The sequence below is a fragment of the Zonotrichia leucophrys genome, chromosome 27 (assembly GCF_028769735.1).
Source record: "Zonotrichia leucophrys gambelii isolate GWCS_2022_RI chromosome 27, RI_Zleu_2.0, whole genome shotgun sequence".
Taxonomy (NCBI): Eukaryota; Metazoa; Chordata; class Aves; order Passeriformes; family Passerellidae; genus Zonotrichia; species Zonotrichia leucophrys.
In genome coordinates this window covers 940,578-959,403 of record NC_088196.1, presented here as the reverse complement: position 1 = coordinate 959,403, position 18,826 = coordinate 940,578, and the positions used below count along the sequence as shown (strand labels likewise).

The following is an 18,826-nucleotide window of genomic DNA, read 5'->3' as shown; positions in this document are numbered from 1 at the left end:
CAGAGCTGCTGCTAACTGCTTTTATTAGAAAAGATCCAAAATAGACAAAAACTGGTTACACAAGAGGCAGAGCAGGAACCCCTGAGCCCAACCCTGGGAATCTGTAAACGCCCCCCCACCCGGAGCCTGCAGGGGGGCAAAGGCACTTGAGTGGGGTGGCAGTGGTGGCACTGCCCCCTGGTCCCCTCCCTCCACCCAGTATCTCCAGTTCTTGGTGCCCCTGTGCCCCCACAGGCTCCTGGGGCAGAGCCAGCCCCTCTGCCCCCAAACCTCGTCAAGTCAAGTGGTTAATTATGGAATTCTGTAGAACAGCAGGACGGGGGGAAGGAATAAACTGATTGTCACAAAATGAGCCCCAGCCCTCGGTTCCATATCCCCAGAGCAGCCCTGGGAGCCTCGCTGAGCCCCTGCAGAGCCCAGTGCAGGAAGAGGAACTCAATCAATATATTAATTAATTCATCAAATACAAACCCACTGTACAAAACGCTGCCTTTTTTTTCTTTTTTCGTGTTTTTTTTTTTTTTTGCTTTTTATATAAAACCTGTTCACAAAAATAGTGCAAAACGTCGGGGTGGGGGAGCTGGCGTTTGGAATGACGAACTTTGGTTGGTAGAAGAGGGGCAGGGCAGGGCCTGCGGGGCTCGGCTGGGGCTGGCAGCTCCTCCCCTGGGCTCGGGCAGCGCTTCCCGGCTCCGGGGGTGTTTTTGGGGAAGGGAAGGGGCGCGATGCAAAGCGGAGGAGGCGCTGCGGGGGCCTGGGGGGAGCGGGGGCTCTGCAGTGCTCCAGCCCCGGGGGGTTCCCGCCCATCCCTCCAGGCACATCGGGCTTTGTGCAAGTGCTGTGGCTTCCAGTCGGTACCGTCCGGCTCGGGCAGCCCTAGGTCAGGCGGATCCCGAGCACTTGTTCCAGTTCCTGCCGGCGCTGCTGGACCTGGGGACACGGTGGCGGTCAGGGAGGGACAGGGGGCGCTGCCCGGGCTCCCGGGGCGCCGTCACCGCCATCCCGACCTCGTCCCCACCCCCGAGCTCACCTTGGCAAAGATGTGTCTGCCCACGGCCTCCTGCGCCCACGGCTGCTGGTAGAACTCGGCCCGCCGCTCCTCCTCGGGGTTCCCGATCACATCTGTGATGATCTGACCCGAACGGGACAGGGCAGCGGGAGTGAGGGACCCAGAGCCCTCCCCGAGCTCCAGGATGGAGCCAAACCTTTCCCTGAGGTCCACAAGGGACCCAGAGCCCTCCCTGAGCTCCAGGAGGGATCCATGAGGGACCCATGGATCCCTGAACACCAGGATAGACCCAGACCTTTCCCTGAGCTCCAAGATGGACACAAATCCCTCCCTGAGCTCCAGGATGGACCCAGACCCTTTCCCTGAGCTCCAGGATGGACCCAGACTCTTCCCTGAGCTACAGGATAAACCCAGACCCCTCCCTGAGCTCCATGAGGAACCCAGATCCCTCCCAGCCCCCCATTCTGCCCAGCCCCAAGGCTTCAGAATTATGGAATTGTTAGGGTTGGAAAAAACCTTCCACTCTTAGCCCAACACCACTTCCACCACGTTCACCAGTGCCCCATGTCCCCAAGGGCCACATCCATGGTTCTGAACCCCTCCAAGCACGGAGACTCCACCACTGCCCTTGGCTGGACAACCCCTTCCAGAAGACATTTCTCCCAATATCCAACCTAAACTCCCCCAGAATTGTTCCCCTCTACCTTGAGGTCCCTCCTCTGGGATTTGATCCACTCCTGGATGAAATCCTGGGGGTTGTTGCTGAAGCTCAGCATGAAATCCCTCTGTGTCTTCAGCTGGTTGATGGACTCGATGGTCTCGTGGATCTGGGGAGGTGACAGGGGTCAGAGGAGCTGTGTCCCCCCCCAGGACACAGCTGTCCCCTGGCAGTGTCCCCTCCCACCTTGGCATCCAGGGAGGCGATTTCCTGCTGGTTGGTGGTGGAGGCCAGGAAATTGCTCATCTGGGCCTTGAGGGGATCGTCCACCTCCACGTCGATGTCGTAGCAGGCTGTCTTCTTCTGGTCATTGGGGTCCACGCTGGGGGAATGGGGCAGGGGTGTCCTGCTGAGCTGGGGGTGCATGGACCCCCAACAGCAACACCAGTGCCCCAGGAAGCCACAAATTTGGTGGTTCTTCACATCCCAGGGGACTTGTGCTGGTCCTTCAGGCTGGAGAGCTCAAAGCCTCCTGTGCCCTCAGCTTATGGAGCCCCCCAGCCCTGGGGACACCTCCTGGCCCACAGAGACCCCCCGGCCCTGGGGACAGTGCTGGTCTCACAGACCCACCCAGCCCTGGGGACACCTCCTGGCCCATGGAGCCCCCAGTCCCAGGGGCAGTGCCCACTCTCCACCCCACGGGGCACCCCCAGTCCTGCAGACCCTCCCCATCCCATGCAGCCCCTTCAGCCCCCTCCAGTGCCCACCCAGTGCCCAGCCCAGGCTGTGCCCCCACCTGATGGTGTGGTTGATGATGATGGGGTCAGGGTGCTGCAGGAGCCCTGCCAGCTTCATGGGGATCTCAGAGAAGCGCATGCGGACGCAGTTGAAGATCTGGGGGGCAAAGCAGAGCCTTGGGCACCCATGGCAGGGGCTCCCCTCACCTGTGCCCAGGGCAGGGGCACAGCCAGAGCCTGGAGGGGCTGTGGGGGCTGTGAGAGGCTTCTCCCAGCTGGATGAGGGGGGAATGTGCAGGTACCTGGCGGAAGTAGCGGTTGCAGTTGATGAACTCCTTCTCGTGGCTGTCCTGCAGTTTGTTGTGTTTGATGTAGAGCCACAGGGCCTGCATGATGCTGGCCCTGGTCTGGGTGTGCACCCCCAGCAGCCGGGCCAGCCGTGGGTCCAGCTTGTACTGGGGGGGCTGTGGGGACAGCAGGGGTCAGCCAGGATGGAAAAACCCCCCAGAGCAGAGCCCAGCCTGAGCCAGCCCATCCTGTCCCCAGCCCAGAGCACTGAGTGTCCTGGGACAGCTCAAGGGATGGGTCACTCTCTGGGCAGCTGGTCCCAATTTTTAACTCCCTTTCCACGGAGGAACTCCTGCTGCTGCCCAAAGAAAAGGCACTTGGGAGTGCCCCACAGCCCCTGTGGCTCCATGCTGGGAGCTCCCTGTGCTCCTTTCAATCCCTGCATGTCCCAGGCCTCATCCAAGGTCCTGTCCCAGATTTTAACTCCCTTTCCATGGAGAAATTCCTGCTGCTTCTGCAGCTGGAATTTCCTGCTGCCCAAAGGATAGGCCCTCAGGAGTGTCCCTCACAGCCCCTGTGTCACTATGGGTCCATTCTGGGAGCTCCCTGTGCTCCTTTCAATCCCTGCATGTCCCAACCCTCATCCAAGGCCCTGTCCCAGTTTTTAACTCCCTCTCCACGGAGAAATTCCTCCTGTTGACCAAAGAAGAGGCACTCAGGAGTCCCCCACAGCCCCTGTGTCACTGCACCTCCATGCCTGGAGCTCCCTGAGCTCCTTTCAATCCCTGCACCCCAAACCCTCACCCAAGGCCTGTCCCAGCCCATCCCCACCCCTGGGTGCCCCCCAGGCCGTACCTGGTGGTCCAACATGAGCAGCAGGGTGCACTTCACATTGACATCCCCGGGGCGCTTCACCTGGAAGCCGTCGGTCTCCTGGGTCGTGGGCATCCGGTGCCACTGCCGGGGACAGCGGGGACACAGCTCAGGCAGGGCCATGGAACAACTCTGCCAGCTGGGCTGGGGCTCTGGGCAGGGCTGGCACAGCCTGGGGCACCCCTGGCAGCTCCTGGTCCCAGGGCTGGCAGCTCAGAGCTCTCCCAGTCCCTCCCAGCCAGGCTGTGCCCCAGCACTGGGATGGAACTGGGGCAGTTCCAGCACTGGGATGGACTGGGGCAGTTCCAGCACTGGGATGGGCTGGGGCAGCTCCAGCACTGGGGCAGTTCCAGCACTGGGATGGGCTGGGGCAGCTCCAGCACTGGGGCAGTTCCAGCACTGGGATGGAACTGGGGCAGTTCCAGCACGGGGATGGGCTGGGGCAGTTCCAGCACTGGGATGGGCTGGGGCAGTTCCAGCACTGGGATGGGCTGGGGCAGCCCCAGCCCTGAGTGCTCAGAGTGCAGGGCTCCCACAGCTTCTGGATCAATCCTGGAAGGGGATTCAGCCTCTCCACAGCATCTCCCAGGGCAAAAGAAAGAGCTGGGTGCAGGGAGAGCTCCAGGCAGGAGCACCCAAAGGAGCTCTGATCCCTCTCCCAGGCATGGACTAAACCTCCCCAGCTCAGGGACAGGCAGGAGGGCAAACCCTCCTTCCCACAGGGCCCTGGGGTGAGGTTCTGTGGGATCAGCACCCTGTGGGGACCCAGCTGTGCCAGCCTGGGGGACAGCTGCCCCTAGGGTCACATCCCTGTCCCCACACAGCTCCAGCTCTAGCTCAGACCTGGGCTGGGAGGGGGCACAGCTGAGTTTTGCCAGGGACAAAGGGCATGCCTAAAGCTGAGCTGGGAATGCAGCAGAGCCTGGTCCCCATGGAGGGCTTGGCACTGCCCCAGCCCCAAAAACCTCCTCAGGCCCCTCTCCCAGCAGGACAGGCCCTGGGCTGGGAGCTGAGCACCCAGAGGGGCAGCACAGGGCCCCATTTCCAAGCTCACCTCCACCAGGTGATTGTCCGGCCCGTAGAGCTCCTTGTCCAGCTCGATCACGAGGCTCTTGAAGAAGGAGGAGAACTTCCTCTTCTGCTTGCTGGGCTGCACACAGGGCAGAGAGATTCCTGATCCCAAATCCAGCTCCGAAGTGGGGCAGGTGCTGCCCCAGCTGAGCTCTCAGCACAGCACCAGGACTCCCAGCACCTCCTCATCCTTCCTGGATGCTCCTGATGGACCAGTGCTCCTCCTCCCACCACCTCCTCATCCCTCCTGGATGATCCCCATGGACCAGAGCTCCTCCCACCACCATCACTCCATCCCTCCTGGATCCTGACCAGCTCCTCCCTCCCCTTGGATGATCCCACTGGACCAGAGCTCCTCCCACCACCTGATCCCTCCTGGATGATCCCCATAGACCAGAGCTCCTCCCACCACCTCCTCCTCATCCTTCCTGGATCCTGACAGACCAGCTCCTCCCTCCCTCCCTCTGAATGATCCCCATGGACCAGAGCTCCTCCCACCAGCACCACTCCTGCCCTCCTGGATCCCAGCCAGCTCCTCCCTCCCTCCCCTAGGATGCTCCCAATGCACCAGAGCTCCTCCCACAAGCACCCGATCCCTCCTGGATGATCCCCATGGACCAGAGTTCTTCTCACCAGCACCTCATCCCTATCCCAGCTCCTCCTCCCATCACTCCATCCCTCCTGGATCCTGACAGAATAGCTCCTTCCTCCCTCTGGATGTTCCTGATGGACCAGAGCTCCTCCTCCCACCACCTGATCCCTCCTGGATGATCCCCATGGACCAGAGCTCCTTCCACCACCATCACTCCATCCCTCCTGGATCCCAGCCAGCTCCTCCCTCCCTCTGGATGCTCCCAATGCACCAGAGCTCCTCCCACAAGCACCTGATCCCTCCTGGAGGATCCCCATGGACCACAGTTCTTCCCAACATCACCATATCCCTATCGCAGCTCCTCCTACCATCACTCCATCCCTCCTGGATCCTGACAGACCAGCTCCTTCCTCCCTCTGGATGATCCCTATGGACCAGAGCTCCTCCCACCATCACCACTCCATTCCTCCTGGATCCTGACCAGCTCCTCCCTCCCACCCCTTGGATTCTCCTCATGGACCATCGTTCCTCCTCCCACCACCTCCTCATCCCTCCTGGATAATTCACATGGACCAGAGCTCCTCCCACCACCGTCACTCCTGCCCTCCTGGATCCTGATGGATCAGTGCTCCCACCACCTCCTCATCCATCTTGGATTGTTATGGACCAGAGTTCCTCCTGCCAGCACCTCATCCGTATCCCAGCTCCTCCCACCATCACTCCATCCCTCCTGGATCCCGGCCAGCTTCTCCCTCCCTCTCTCTGGATGCTCCTGATGGACCAGTGCTTCTCCTCCCACCTCCTCATCTCTCGTGGATGATCCCCATGGACCAGCTCCTCCCACCATCCATCACCTCCTCATCCCTCCTAGATCCTGACAGATCAGCTCCTCCTTCCCTCCCCCTGGATGCTCCCCATGGACCAGTGCTCCTCCTCCCACCATCACTCCTGCCCTCCTGGATGCTGATGGACCAATGCTCCTCCTCCCACCACCTGATCCCTCCTGGATGATCCCCATGGACCAGAGCTCCTTCCACCACCATCACTCCATCCCTCCTGGATCCCAGCCAGCTCCTCCCTCCCTCCCTCCCTCTGGATGCTCCCAATGCACCAGAGCTCCTCCCACAAGCACCTGATCCCTCCCGGATGATCCCCATGGACCACAGTTCTTCCCAACATCACCATATCCCTATCCCAGCTCCTCCTACCATCACTCCATCCCTCCTGGATCCTGACAGACCAGCTCCTTCCTCCCTCTGGATGATCCCTATGGACCAGAGCTCCTCCTCCCACCACTCCATCCCTCCTGGATCCTGACCAGCTCCTCCCTCCCCTGGATGCCCCCGATGCACCAGAGCTCCTCCCTCCCTCCCTGCTGGCTCCTCACATCCTCCAGCAGCTTCCCCTCCACACGCAGCTCCCAGGAGGCCACACGTTCTCCCCCCTCTCCCTCCTCCTTGGCCGGGGTGAAGGTGTTGGAGATGTAAATCCTGAGCTTCCTCTTTTGCTGTGGAACGGGAACAGAGAGGGGCAGGATGGAGTGAGAGGGGCTGCAGCACCACCTCCAGCTCAGCATCAGGGAAAGGCCTCGGGGGGGGTTTAGATTGAATATCAGGGAACATTTATCCATGGAAAGGGTTGGAAAACACTGGAATGGGCTGCCCTGGGCAGAGGTGGAATCCCCCATCCCTGAAGTGCTCCAGAAACCCATGGATATTCCACATGGGAACACAGCTTAGGGTGATGGCTGGACTGGAGTACCTCAGGGGATTTTTCCAACCCTAATTTTCCCACATTCCATGATTTCCAGCCCCTGCCAGGCCCAGCTCACCGTCAGGGGTTTCTTGATGGCCTCCTGGATCTCCATCCTCTTGCGGGCAATGGTTTGGTCCAGCTTGCGCTCGAAGGCCAGCAGGTCCATGTAGGCCTGGGACTCTGGGACCAGCTCCCTGATCTGGACATGGGAATGCTCAATCCCAGCCTGCTGGCATGGGCTGGACCCCCCCACAGCCCCAGCAGCCAGGGAGACACCAGAATCCAGCATCCAGTTTAAATTTCAAACCCAGCCTGGAGCTCTGCAAAGCTCTTCCCAAACCAGTCTAGAGCCTGTTGCTGCTGCCAGCAGCATTCCTGCATGGAATGGAAGCCTGGGATCTCAAGAGGGACTCTTGGGGCTCCTGAGATCTCCACCCCACCCCATTCCTGCTCCTTGCTTGCTCAGAGTCCAACCCCACAGACAGAAACACTGCAGGGTGGTTCAGGATTGCACAGAAATTCCCAGGGGGCAGGAGGGAACTCAGGGAAATCCTCCCTTTTTGGGGACCCCCCATCCCCTGCAGCAGCTCAGCTCTGTCCCCCGGGCTGAGGTGACACTCACCCTCTGTGGCAGCACCTTGTCAGCCATCTTCCTCCTCTTCACCCTGGCAAACAGGAGAAATGAGAGCGCCCACAGGATGGACAATGGGAAAGGCTCTTCACCCCCCCAGAGGTGCTGGCACTGCCCAGGCTCCCCAGGAATGGTCCCAGAGCTCCAGGAGGGTTTGGGGCAGCCAGGGGTGCCCAGGGTGGGAGTGTTGGGGGGTCTGGGCAGGGACAGGAGTGGGGCTGGATGAGCCTTGGGGGTCCCTTCCCACTCAGGATATTCCTGGGGGAAGGTGTTGGATGTTGCAGCCTGACACCAGGGAAGGAAATCCAGGTGATAACAAGGCAAAGGAATTCTGCAGGACAGAATTCCCAAATTTCCCCTCTCAAAGCAACCATCCCATTCTCCCAGTGCTCCAACCTAAGGAACTCCCCTTAAACCAGGATCCCCCTTAAATCCAGCTCAAAGCAAACTCTGCTGTGGTGGGGCTGAAATCCTGGGGAAATGCAGCTTGGCTGGATCCAACCCTGCCCTCTGCAGGTTCCCATCACCCTGTGCCCAGGCAGCTCCTGCTCTGCTCCCCTGTTTTCCTGCCTGGGAGATGGGTGAGCAGGGAATTCCCATTTCTCCAGCTGCACCTGGAGCAGCAGGATCACACAGGAGGGCTCCAGGAGAACACTCCGGGAGAGGTCAGAGCCCTGCTCTGGAGCAATTCCTGCCCCATCCAACCCCTCCTCCTGCAGGGTCTGGACACCCAGGGCAGCTGGAAGCTCCTAATCCTTTGATCCAGCCCAGATGTGAGCCTGGCTGATCCCTGATCCCAGCCATGATGTCCCTGTGGGTGCCAGGCTGCTCCTGTCCCCAGCCCCAGCTCACTCCAGCTCTGCAGTGCTGGGATGGCCCAGGAGGGATCAGGCAGCCAATGATGCTGCCAGGGAAGGGAATGGGAGCTGAGCATCCATGAGCACCAAGGGATCCTGCCTGGAGATTCTAGGAACCAACCAGCCCCCACAGAGGGATCAGCAGGGCTGGGAACCAGCGAGGAGCTGCTGGCAGAGCCCAGACAGAGAGTCCTGCCCTGACTGCAGCTCCAGGGAGCATCCCTAAAATCTGCCACCCCATCCCACACTTCCTAAAATCTACCACCCCATCCCACACTTCCTAAAATCTGCAACCCCATCCCACACTTCCCAAAATCTTTCAGCCCCATTCCACACTTCCCTAAAATCTTTCAGCCCCATCCCATACTTCCCAAAATCTTCCAGCCTCATCCCACATTTCCCAAAATCTTCTAGCCTCATCCCACATTTCCCAAAATCTTCCAGCCTCATCCCACACTTCCTAAAATCTTTCAGCCCCATTCCACACTTCCTAAAATCTGCCACCCCACCCCACACTTGCAGCCATTTCTGTGCCTGCCAGAGCCACCAGGCACCCCTGGGAGGATGAAGAAGACCCCCAGGAGCTGCTGCTGCAAAGAACCAACAATGTTCTTTGGTTCCTGGTGTGGAGATCAGAGTGAGAAGAAGCTGCAAAGTGAGGAATCTCTGCCTCCATCCCAAAATATCCCATTCCCAAGCTCTGGCAGGTGCCAGGCTGGAGGAAAAACCTGCTGGTGTCCCCTCTGCAGCAGGACAGGAGCTGTGGCACTCTGCATGATGTGACACCCGAGTGGGGACCTGGAGAGGCTTTGGGGTCTCAGAGAGAGTCAAACTCTGACTGAAGCCAGCCCTGAGATCCCTGTCCTGAATGGAATTACATCCATTTATACAGCTCTGTGTCTGCAGTGACATCTCATTGATATCTACATTGATATTAAATAATATTTATATTTATACAGGTATTTCCTGAACAGGGCTCTCCTGTGCTCTGGGGAAGTTTCCCAGCAGAAGATCCTGGTGGGAATGAATTATTGTACCTGCTCCTGGCACCGATTATTATTATTATAATTATTTTATATTCTTAACATATTATTATATTGCTATCGATAATTAATATTATAATATGGATAATATAATTATATTATTATTATTTTATTAATTATTAGCAGCTCCTGGCTCAGTTCAGGTGGAAAACAGGAGGTGAAACACAACCTGGCTGCACTGAGAAGCACAGATGCAGCTCTCACGGATTAGTGTGGTAGTGTGAGCTGTACCTGTTCCTGGCACAACTTATTCTTATATTCTTATTCTTCTTATTATTATCATTATTAATTATAATTATTAGCAGCTCCTGGCTCAGTTCAGGTGGAAAACAGGAGGTGAAACACAACCTGGCTGCATTGAGAAGCAGGGATGCAGCTCCCAAGGATTACTGTGGTGGCCTTGGGAATGTTCCAGGAGCTTGGAGCACCCTGGGAGAGTGCAAGGAGCCCTGGGGTGGGCCTGGATGGGCTCTGGGGTGGGAGTGGATGGGCCCTGAGGTGGGAATGGATGGGCCCTGGGGCAGGACTGGAATGTTCAGGAGTTTGGAGCACCCTGGGAGAGTGCAAGGAGCCCTGGGGTGGGAATGGGTGGGCTCTGAGGTGGGAATGGGAATGTTCCAGGAATTTGGAGCACCCTGGGAGAGTGCAAGGAGCCCTGGGGTGGGCCTGGGTGGGCTCTGAGGTCCCTCCACCCCCCCCACCCCTGATTTCCCACAGTGCAGCAGGACCCAGCAGTTCCCCCGTCCCCTGAGGTGTGGGACACTCCAGCCTTACCCTCTCCGGGGGGTGGCCATGGGTGGCTGTGCCTGGGGGGTCAGCAGGCGCTTCCTGAAGGGATCCATCATGGCCTGGGGCAGGCCGGGCCGCAGCGGGGTCCCTGCTCCGTACGGGGGCGCCCCTGGGGGTCCCACCTGCAGCCCTGCCATGGGCATCCTGCCCCCGGGGGGCATCCCAGGGCGCTGCTGCAAACGGGGATGGGGTCAAACGGGATCCTGGCTGTGGTGCCACCCACCTCTGTGCCACCCACCCTCGGTGCCATCCACCTCTGTTCCACCCACCCTTGGTGCCACCCACTCTGGGTGACATCCCCTTGGTGTCACCCACCCTGGGTGTCATCCACCTCTGTGCCAGCCACCCTGGGTGCCAATTGCCCTTGATGCCATCCACCCTGGGTGCCAACCGCCCTTGATGCCAGCGAGCTTGGTACCACCCCCTCTGTGCCATCCTGCCACCCACTTCTGTGCCACCCACCTTAGTGCCATCCACCTCGGGTGCCACCCACTCTGGCTGCCATTCACCTCTGTGCCACAAACCCTGGGTGTTACCCACCCTTGGTGCCACCCACCCTGGGTGCCATCCACCTCAGTGCCACCCACCCTGGGTGCCATCCACCCTTGGTGTCACCCAGCCTCAGTGCCATCCCCTTAGTGCCACCCACTCTGGGTGCCATCTCCTTAGTGCCACCCACCTCGGTGCCATCCAACCTTTGTGCCATCCCCTTGGATGCCACTCTCCCTGGGTGCCATCCACCTCTGAGGGTGCCACCCACTTCAGTGCCATCCACCTCAGTGCCATCCCCTTGGTGTCATCTACCCTGGGTGCCATCTACCCTCTGTGCCACCCCTTCCCCCCGGTGCATCCTTGCCCAGGGCAGGCAATGCCAGCAGGAGCTGCAGGAAGCTCTGGGAAAGCAGGACCAGGAGAGGCCAAGGAGAGCAGGGGAGCCTGGCCTGGCAGCAGTGGACCCAAAGCCAGGCCCTGTGCCACCCCCAGAGCTGCACCAGGGCACTGCCAATGCCAGTTCCTCCCACAGGGGTGAAGGAGGCAGCAGCTCCCCCTGGTAGCACCAGCCCCCTCCTGCCCCTTCCAGGGACACACAGAGGGAATTTGGGAGCCACAACAGAGCCCCGAGGGGTCCCAGCCCTGGCAGCCCCTCTGCACCCTCAGAGCACGATTGGGCAGCACCCACTGGTGCCCCTGGTGCCACCAGGACCCACCAGGCACCCCTCCTGCTCCACCTGGGGATCCTCAGCTCCCCCTGCCAAGGCGGGAGGCTGGGAGAGCCAGCAGAGCAACATTTCTGCCCTGCCCCAGGCTCCCGACGTGCCAGGACATCCCCACAGCAGGGCAGGGAGCCAAGGAACAACCTCATTACTCCCTGCACACAGGGATACAAGTGGGAGCAATCCCTGGATGCAGGGGAATGTGGGAATGTGGGATGCAGCCACCCCCAGCTCAGAGGGGTTGGTTTGATGGAGCTGCAGCCGAAAAACCCCCAAAAAACACCCCCAGCTCTGTGAAAAGCTGAGGGACACAAAGCCAAGAGCTGCCCCTGGAGCCTGTGGCAGATCCTGAGAGGAGAAATGTTCCAGGCAGGATCAGGGCAGCAGCAGGGCCCCAGGATTAGGGCTGCACGTGGAAGCTCAAACCCCCCAGGCCAGGCTGAGCCTGTTACACAACAAACAGCACAAGCAGCAGCACACAGCCTGCACAGCCTTTGAACAGCCTGGGCTCTGACCCTCCCTTCCCCAGGGCAGGAGGCTCCTTGTTCCTGCTCCCAGATGTTCCTGCTCAGCCCCATTTGTGCAGCTCCTCGTGACTCTGGCACCTCTCTGTGCCAAAACCACGAGGCCAGGCCCAGTTTCTTGGGGTTTATCAAGAAATCCGTTGTGGCAGGGCCGGGTGGACCCACAGCCTGTACAGCCCCACAAACCACAGTGGATGTTGATCTGCTGCTCAGCTCCAGCAGCACTGGGGAACCCAAACCTGTGCTCACACCTGCCAGGGCTTCTGAAAAGCAGAGAAACCCCCAGAAGGAGCTGGAAACTTTAATTTGAAATTCTGGGCCCCCAGAGCAGCTGAGCACAGAGCCTGGGCTGGAAGCAGAGCCTGGAGGCAGCAGGAGCAGGAAATGGCTCCCAGGGAAAGCCTGCCCCGGGTGTTTATCGGTGACAGCTCCAGAGACATTCCCTGCCCTGGGAATGCTGTCAGGAGCCTGCCTGGAGCTGCCCCAGCTCCTGTCCTTCAGTCAGAGCAGCCCTGAGGTCTCTCCTCCCTCCCTCTGCCCCTCCATGGAGCACATTTTGGATCTACCCCTGAAGGGAGAGATTTGGAGGCTTCAGAGAGTCTCTGACAGCTCCACATACTGGGCGAGGTCTCCTGTGTGTCCAGCTGCTCCATTGAGACAATTCCATTGGCAGGGAAAGGTTCAGCACGAGGACACACCGATTTGTCACACTTTAACTTCACCAAACCATCTGAGAAGCATCAGCCACAGCTCAGCTGCCAGGGAACGACTTCCAGCCCACCAAGGACCCACCCAGGACTGCCTGGATGAGCAATAAGGGGAGGGCAGAACCCTCCACGTGGAATTTTCCTCTCAGTTTACTCTCAGGATTTTCAAATTTGCACCAGAGAAGCCTCTTGGCTCAGTCACCAGTGCCTGGGGCAGATTTGCTCCCAAACCCTTCTCACACAAGCCCAGCCTAAAAGCTTCAGCCAAGCCAGGAAGCAGCACCACAGCCTGGGGGTGAAGCCTGCCTGGAAATTCCCAGGTTGCAGAGGGCTTAAACTCAGGAAATTCGATTAAACCAGCTCAGAGCAGGAGCTCATTCCTGCCCAGCACCCCCAGTGCCTGTGGCACCCCCAGGCCCGCCCTGTCCCCTCCCCTCCGAGGGGCAGACAAAGGGCAAACCCTGCAAGCTCAGCGGGAGGAAGAGCCTGGATCCCATCCAGAGCTCCCTGCAGAGCCTCTGCAAATGGGACAGTGAGCAGCTCGTGCTTGCTCCCTGCCAGGACCAGCAGCTCGTGTTTGCTCCCTGCCAGGGACGGGGCTGTGCCCGGGGTTCATGCCAGGGCACTGCTCTGCCCATGGGCCTGGGGCAGCTCTGCCCAGAACCGGCCCTGGCTGAACCCAGCAGAGCTGGGAGGGCTCCTGAGGGATGTTTGCTGGCATGGTAGGAATCTCTGAGCCTGCCAAAGGTCCCTGCTTGAGGAGGGACAGCCCAGCAATCGGGGGCTGGCAGCAGGAAGGGGAGCAATAAATCCCAGCATAGATCTGCAGGAAGAGAGAGAGCTTGACGCAAAGCACGAATTCTGCAAACAGCTCCAGAGCCTGTTCATGGCCCTTCCAGCACCCTGGCTCTGCCTGCACCTCCCCAGCCCCTCCTGTGCTGCTCCAGGATCCAGCTCTGCACAGAGACAGGAACCAGGGAGCCAGAGCTCACATCCATCCTCACCCTGGGCTCTGGAGCACAGCCTGGTCCAGCACCAAGAGCTCTCCCTGCAAGTTCCTCCCCTCGTGCCCAGGCAGCAGCACTTCCCACAGGGACACAGAAACAATCCCTGCTCCAACAGGGCTCCAGGAGAGCTCTGCTGCCCAGGGCTTGGGGTGGATTGGGATCATGAGCCCACTGCACACCCCAAATGAGTGGTTTTCCCCTTTGTTCCTCCTTATCTGTGAGCAAATCCCTCATGGGAGGGTGCCAGGGAGAGCCTGGGCTGGTGCTGGCACAGACCTTGAGCTGGGAGGTGCTGCTGGGATGGAGATGCTGCAAACCCTGCTGCAGCTCCCTGCAAACCCCACACTTGGAAAAGCTCTGTGTTGGACACAGGAGGAGCTCCAGGAGCCAGATCTGAGCTGTAAAGCTGACATGAGGAAGTGGTAAATCAAAAGGAGAAGGGCACAGCACAGGCACAGCCCCCCAGCAGAGCCAGGACACATCCTGGAATGTCTCCAGCAGCAGCAGCAGCAGAGCTGGGCTGGACAAACCTGCCTGTCCACAGCCCTGCAGCTGGAGCCCTGAATGTCCCAGGGCAGGGAAAGGAGAGGGCACAGGGATTCAGGAACAGCAGCAGGAACAAGGAACAAAGGTGCTGGGGAGGAGCAGCCATGGGCTGGCACAAACCTCCTGGGGGGCTCCTGCGGAAGCAGAGGGAGCAGCAGGGCTGGAGGAGCTGCTGTTCCCCCTGCCCTGTCACGTTTCCCAGAGCAGCAGAGCGTGCCTGGGCTCTGCCCTGCCCTCCTCCCCCTGCTCCACAAGACACTGTCCATCTGCTTTGGATCAGGCTGGAAGCAGCTCCGGGCTGGGGCTCTGATGAAACCTGCCTTGGAAAGCCTGTCCCTGGGGAAGGGTGGGGTTCTCCAGCCCCAGCAGCCTTCTGGAACAGCTCCAGCCCTGCCTGCTGGCCCCTGGCCCCCTCCAGGAGCAGGAACACGGCTCTCCCTGCTCCCCAAGGGGGCATTTCTCCCACACTGTGCCCTCTCCAGCATGTCCAGGCCTCCCCAGTTTCACCTGGCACAACATCCCACACTTCTTCAGCTCCTCCATGGATTTCTCCATGAAGCACATCTCTCCTTCCCACTGCCCAGGGACAGGATCACAGAGCTCCTTTCAGCTTTGGGAATGCCCAGGCTGCAGCAGCCTCCTGGCCAGAGAATCCAGGCTCTGTCTTCCCAACATTTGCCAAAAAAATATCCATTTAATGGGCACCTAATTCTGCATCAGCTGAGGGTAACTGCAAGGTCAGAGTGTTGAATTCCAAGGTCTCATCCCACGCTGCTCCAGGCCACTGTGTTAACCCCAAAACTTGAGAAAAACTCTCCTAAACCTGAAACCAGCACCTGAAAAACCAGGAAGGCTCCTTCCTGCTGAACTTCCATGGAACCTGGCTGCTGGGGCTCAGCCTGGTGGCTCCAGAGGCAGGGAGAGGGATCAGGATGGGCCCCACCAGCCCTGATGTTCCTGCTCCAGGCATGGCACGGGCCCCTGGCTGCTCTGGAAACATCAGTTCCCACTAAAGGTGCCCCCTGGAATCCCTGCCTGGGCAGCCAGGAAATCCCCAGCAGGCACACAAGGATGTCCAAAGGACGAGCATATGTTTAATAATCCCAAGATTAGAGCTCCTAAGCCCTCGCTGCCCTGGCCAGGGCCTCTTCTGTCTCCTGGTGCCCAAACAACGCAGCTCTTCCTAAAACTGGGACAAACCCAAGCCCGGGGGGGATGGCAGGGATGGGAGGGGCTGTTTTGCTCAGCCTGGGAATTGCAAAACAAAGGGCAGAGACCCTCGGGATCCTCTCCTTTCCCAGGCTCAGCGAGAGGCCACGGGGGCTGATCCCGCTGTGCCAGCGTGCCAGACACCGAGGGGACATCAACATGGGGACATCACCGAGGGGACATCGGCCCCTGCTCCCGACACCTGCTGCCAGCCCAGCAGCATCTGCCAGCCCTGTTTACTCCCAGCTGGATTTTGCACCCTGCACATGGAAGGTCAGGCGGTGCCCCCGCCTCGAGTTACCAGCGGCTCACGCTCGGCCAGCTCAGCTTCCAACAGCATTTCTGAAGGCTGCAGGAGGAAGTTGTTTCCTTCTCCTGTGTTAAGGAGCCGGAATTTCCCTGAGCTCGGTTTATTTCCTGAGTTTTAAATCACGTAAATCAGGCACGGCTCTGGAGGAGGCAGCGGTGACCCAGGAGAATGTGTTGCACAACGGGGCTCCTACATTTCCAGCCTGCCTGGAAAACTGAGCTTCAAACCTGAAAACTCAGCCCAAAGTACTCAGCACAAGCTTGGGAGTGAACTGGGAAGCCGGGTGTGCAAGGGGGAGCAGGAATGTGTGTCAGGATGTATTTATTACCGCTGGAATAGCACAGAAATATGGAATTGGGTGGGAAGGGACCTTAAACCCACCCAGTGCCACCCCTGCCATGGCAGGGACACCTCCCACTATCCCAGGCTGCTCCAACTCCATCCAGCCTGGCCTTGGGCACTGCCAGGGATCCAGGGGCAGCCCCAGCTGCTCTGCGCACCTCGTGCCAGGGCCTGCCCACCCTGCCAGGGAACAATTCCCAATTCCCAATATCCCATCCATCCCTGCCCTCTGGCACTGGGAGCCATTCCCTGTGCCTGTCCCTGCAGGCGCTTGTAAACACCGTTCTTACTTCCTGAATTTACTTGTAAAACATGCCAAGCTGAAAACCGAGTGATTTCACGGGCTCTCGGAGGGCTGCTCGTTGTTTTGATTTACTTTCCCTAACATGACTTGGTTTACTTTCTCCAACATCACCGAGCGCCCGCTCCCCTCTCCCACCGCCAACCCAGCCCGCTCCTTCCGGAGCGCACACCGAGGATACTCCGAGGTTACACCGAGTTACATCCGCACACCACGCGTTCCCTCCGCCTTTGGCAAGGACACGAAAGCGTTCCCGGCTCGGTGCCGGGGGATGGGAAGGGCCGGGCAGGGCTGGGGAGGCTCTGCAGCCGGATCGGGCCCGGGGCTCACGGCAGCGACCCAGGCCGGTTCCGGCTCACCCGCTGCGGGACGGGACGGGCCCGGCCCAACTCTGAGCGGGATCTGAGGCTGTAAAGTGAGAGCAGGGAGCAGAGAGGTGTCCCGGCTGACAGGGAGCTGTCCCGGCTAACCGGGGCAGCAGAACGGCCGCACCGGGGGTGCCGGGCCCGCTCCGGGGATCCCGGCCAGGCCCGGCCGCGCTGGCCCGGGAAGGCCCCGCCGGCCCGCCCGGCCACCCCAGCGCTGTCCCGGTGCCTCCCGCAGCCCTCCCGGCAGCCCGGGGCTCTCACCTGGTACTGCGCGGCGGCCGGGCCCATGGCGCGGTAGCCCGGGGCGGCGGCGGGCGCGGGGCTGGGGCCGCGCAGCAGGGCGGTGCCGGGCCCCGGGGCCGGCGGGGCGGCCGAGGGGGGCAGAGGGCTCAGCGGGAAGGCGCCGCGCCCGGCCATGGCGGGGCCGCAGCGGACGGGACGGGGCGGGGAGGCCCCGGCGGCGGTGGCGGCTCCGAGCGGCGGGGGCGCCGGAACAGGAACGGGAACGGCTCCGCGCCCGCTGCCTCAGGCCCCGCCCCCCGGCATAGCCCAGCCCCTGGCAGCGTCCCGCCCCGGCATAGCCCCGCCCACCGCTGGAGCCACGCCCACCCCCGCCTCAGGCCCCGCCCCTGCAGTGCCGCGCCCGCGGCGCCGCGCGCGCAGCCGGGAGCTCCGCCCACCACGGCAGAGGCTCCACCCCCAGCCCGCCTGTGTGACGTCAGCGTGTGGCGTGTGTCATGCACGCGTGTGTGCAGCTGCGTGCACGTGAGTGTGTGAGAGCACCTGTGAGAGTGTGTGTGAACAGGTGTTGGTGTGTGTGTGTGCACATCAATGTGTGTGTGTGTGTGTGTACGCATGAACGTGTGTGTGCATGGACACTTGTGTGTGGATGAACATGTGCATGTATGTGTGTGTGCATGAACATGTGTGTGTGTGTCTGTGCGTGTGTGTGTGCAGCATGGGCCTGAGAGGGCGTGCAGGAGCACATGTGTGGATGTGTGCGAGTGACACAGGTGGGTCTGTGCAGGTGTGTGTGACACAGGTGTAGGTCTGACACAGGTGTGTGTGTGGCACAGGTGTGTGTGACCCATGTGTGTGACACAAGTTCCTGTTTGCACACCTAACACGGTGAGCACTCGTGTGTTTGCACCTCAAGTGTTTGCACACGTGTGTGCATGGGCAGGACGCGGGGGACCACAGGGCCACCCGGACGGGCAGAGCTTGGCTGTGGCTGTGAGGAGTCAGGGGGTCACAGAACACTGGGGGCAGCTGTGGGGTGTGCGGCACCTGCGGAACCTTGGGGGTCCCAGGGGTCCCGGGAGGCTCGGTGATCCTGGGGGTCCAGGAGTCTCAGTGATTGCGGGTGTCTCGGGATTCGCGGTAGTCCCGGAGTCAGGAGGTCCCGGGGTATCGTGTCTTGGGATCTCGGTGATCCCAGGGTCTCGGTATCTCAGGGGTCGCGGGCCCGCTAGTCAGGAGTCCTGGGGTCTTGGTGTTCTCAGTGGTCCCGGGGGGTGTCAGGGGTCCCGGTGGTCCCGTTGTTCTCTGGGGTCCCGGCGGTCCCGGTTTTCTCAGCGGTCCCTGTGGTCCCGGTGTTTAAGATCCCGTGGTCCTGGGGCGTCTCGGTGATCCGTGTCCCGGTGTTCTCTGTGGTCCCTTTGGGGGTCCCGGGTATCTCGGGTGTCCCGTTGTTCTCAGCGGTCCCGGTGGTGTCTGGGTCCCGGCAGTCCCGGCAGTCCTGGCGGTCCCGGTGATCTCGGTGTTCTCAGCGTCCCGGGTTCTCTGGGTCCCGTTGTCCCGGTGTCCCGTTGTTTTCAGCGGTCCCAGCGGGTCCCGGCGGTCCCGGTGTTCGCTGGGTCCCGGTCCTCCCGGTGGTCGCGGTTGTTCCGCGATGCAGCCGCCAGGGGGCGCTGCAGGGCCGCGCTCCACGGTGGGGTCGGAGAAAAAGCCCCGAAATGCCCCAAATTCCCATTAAATGCCCCAAATTCCCGTTAA

General features: G+C 60.6%; 1 protein-coding gene across 2 annotated transcripts; it reads right to left on the bottom strand.

Moving 5' to 3' along the window:
* Positions 1-6: 6 nt before the first annotated feature.
* On the bottom strand, positions 7-17,321 carry SMARCD2 (SWI/SNF related, matrix associated, actin dependent regulator of chromatin, subfamily d, member 2). 2 transcript variants are annotated; one of them, XM_064733573.1, is made up of 13 exons: positions 17,093-17,321; positions 10,289-10,476; positions 7,606-7,648; positions 7,060-7,182; positions 6,616-6,735; positions 4,620-4,715; positions 3,548-3,649; positions 2,707-2,868; positions 2,464-2,561; positions 1,914-2,049; positions 1,714-1,836; positions 1,031-1,132; positions 7-930 (listed from the first exon to the last, which is right to left on the bottom strand). In XM_064733573.1, the coding sequence occupies exons 1-13, from the start codon at positions 17,246-17,248 to the stop codon at positions 877-879; spliced, it is 1,503 nt and encodes a 500-aa protein (XP_064589643.1). In that variant the 5' UTR covers positions 17,249-17,321; the 3' UTR covers positions 7-876. The 2 variants fall into 2 exon arrangements, with proteins under 2 accessions (XP_064589643.1, XP_064589644.1); XM_064733574.1 differs by having other exon boundaries at positions 10,289-10,473.
* Positions 17,322-18,826: the final 1,505 nt, after the last annotated feature.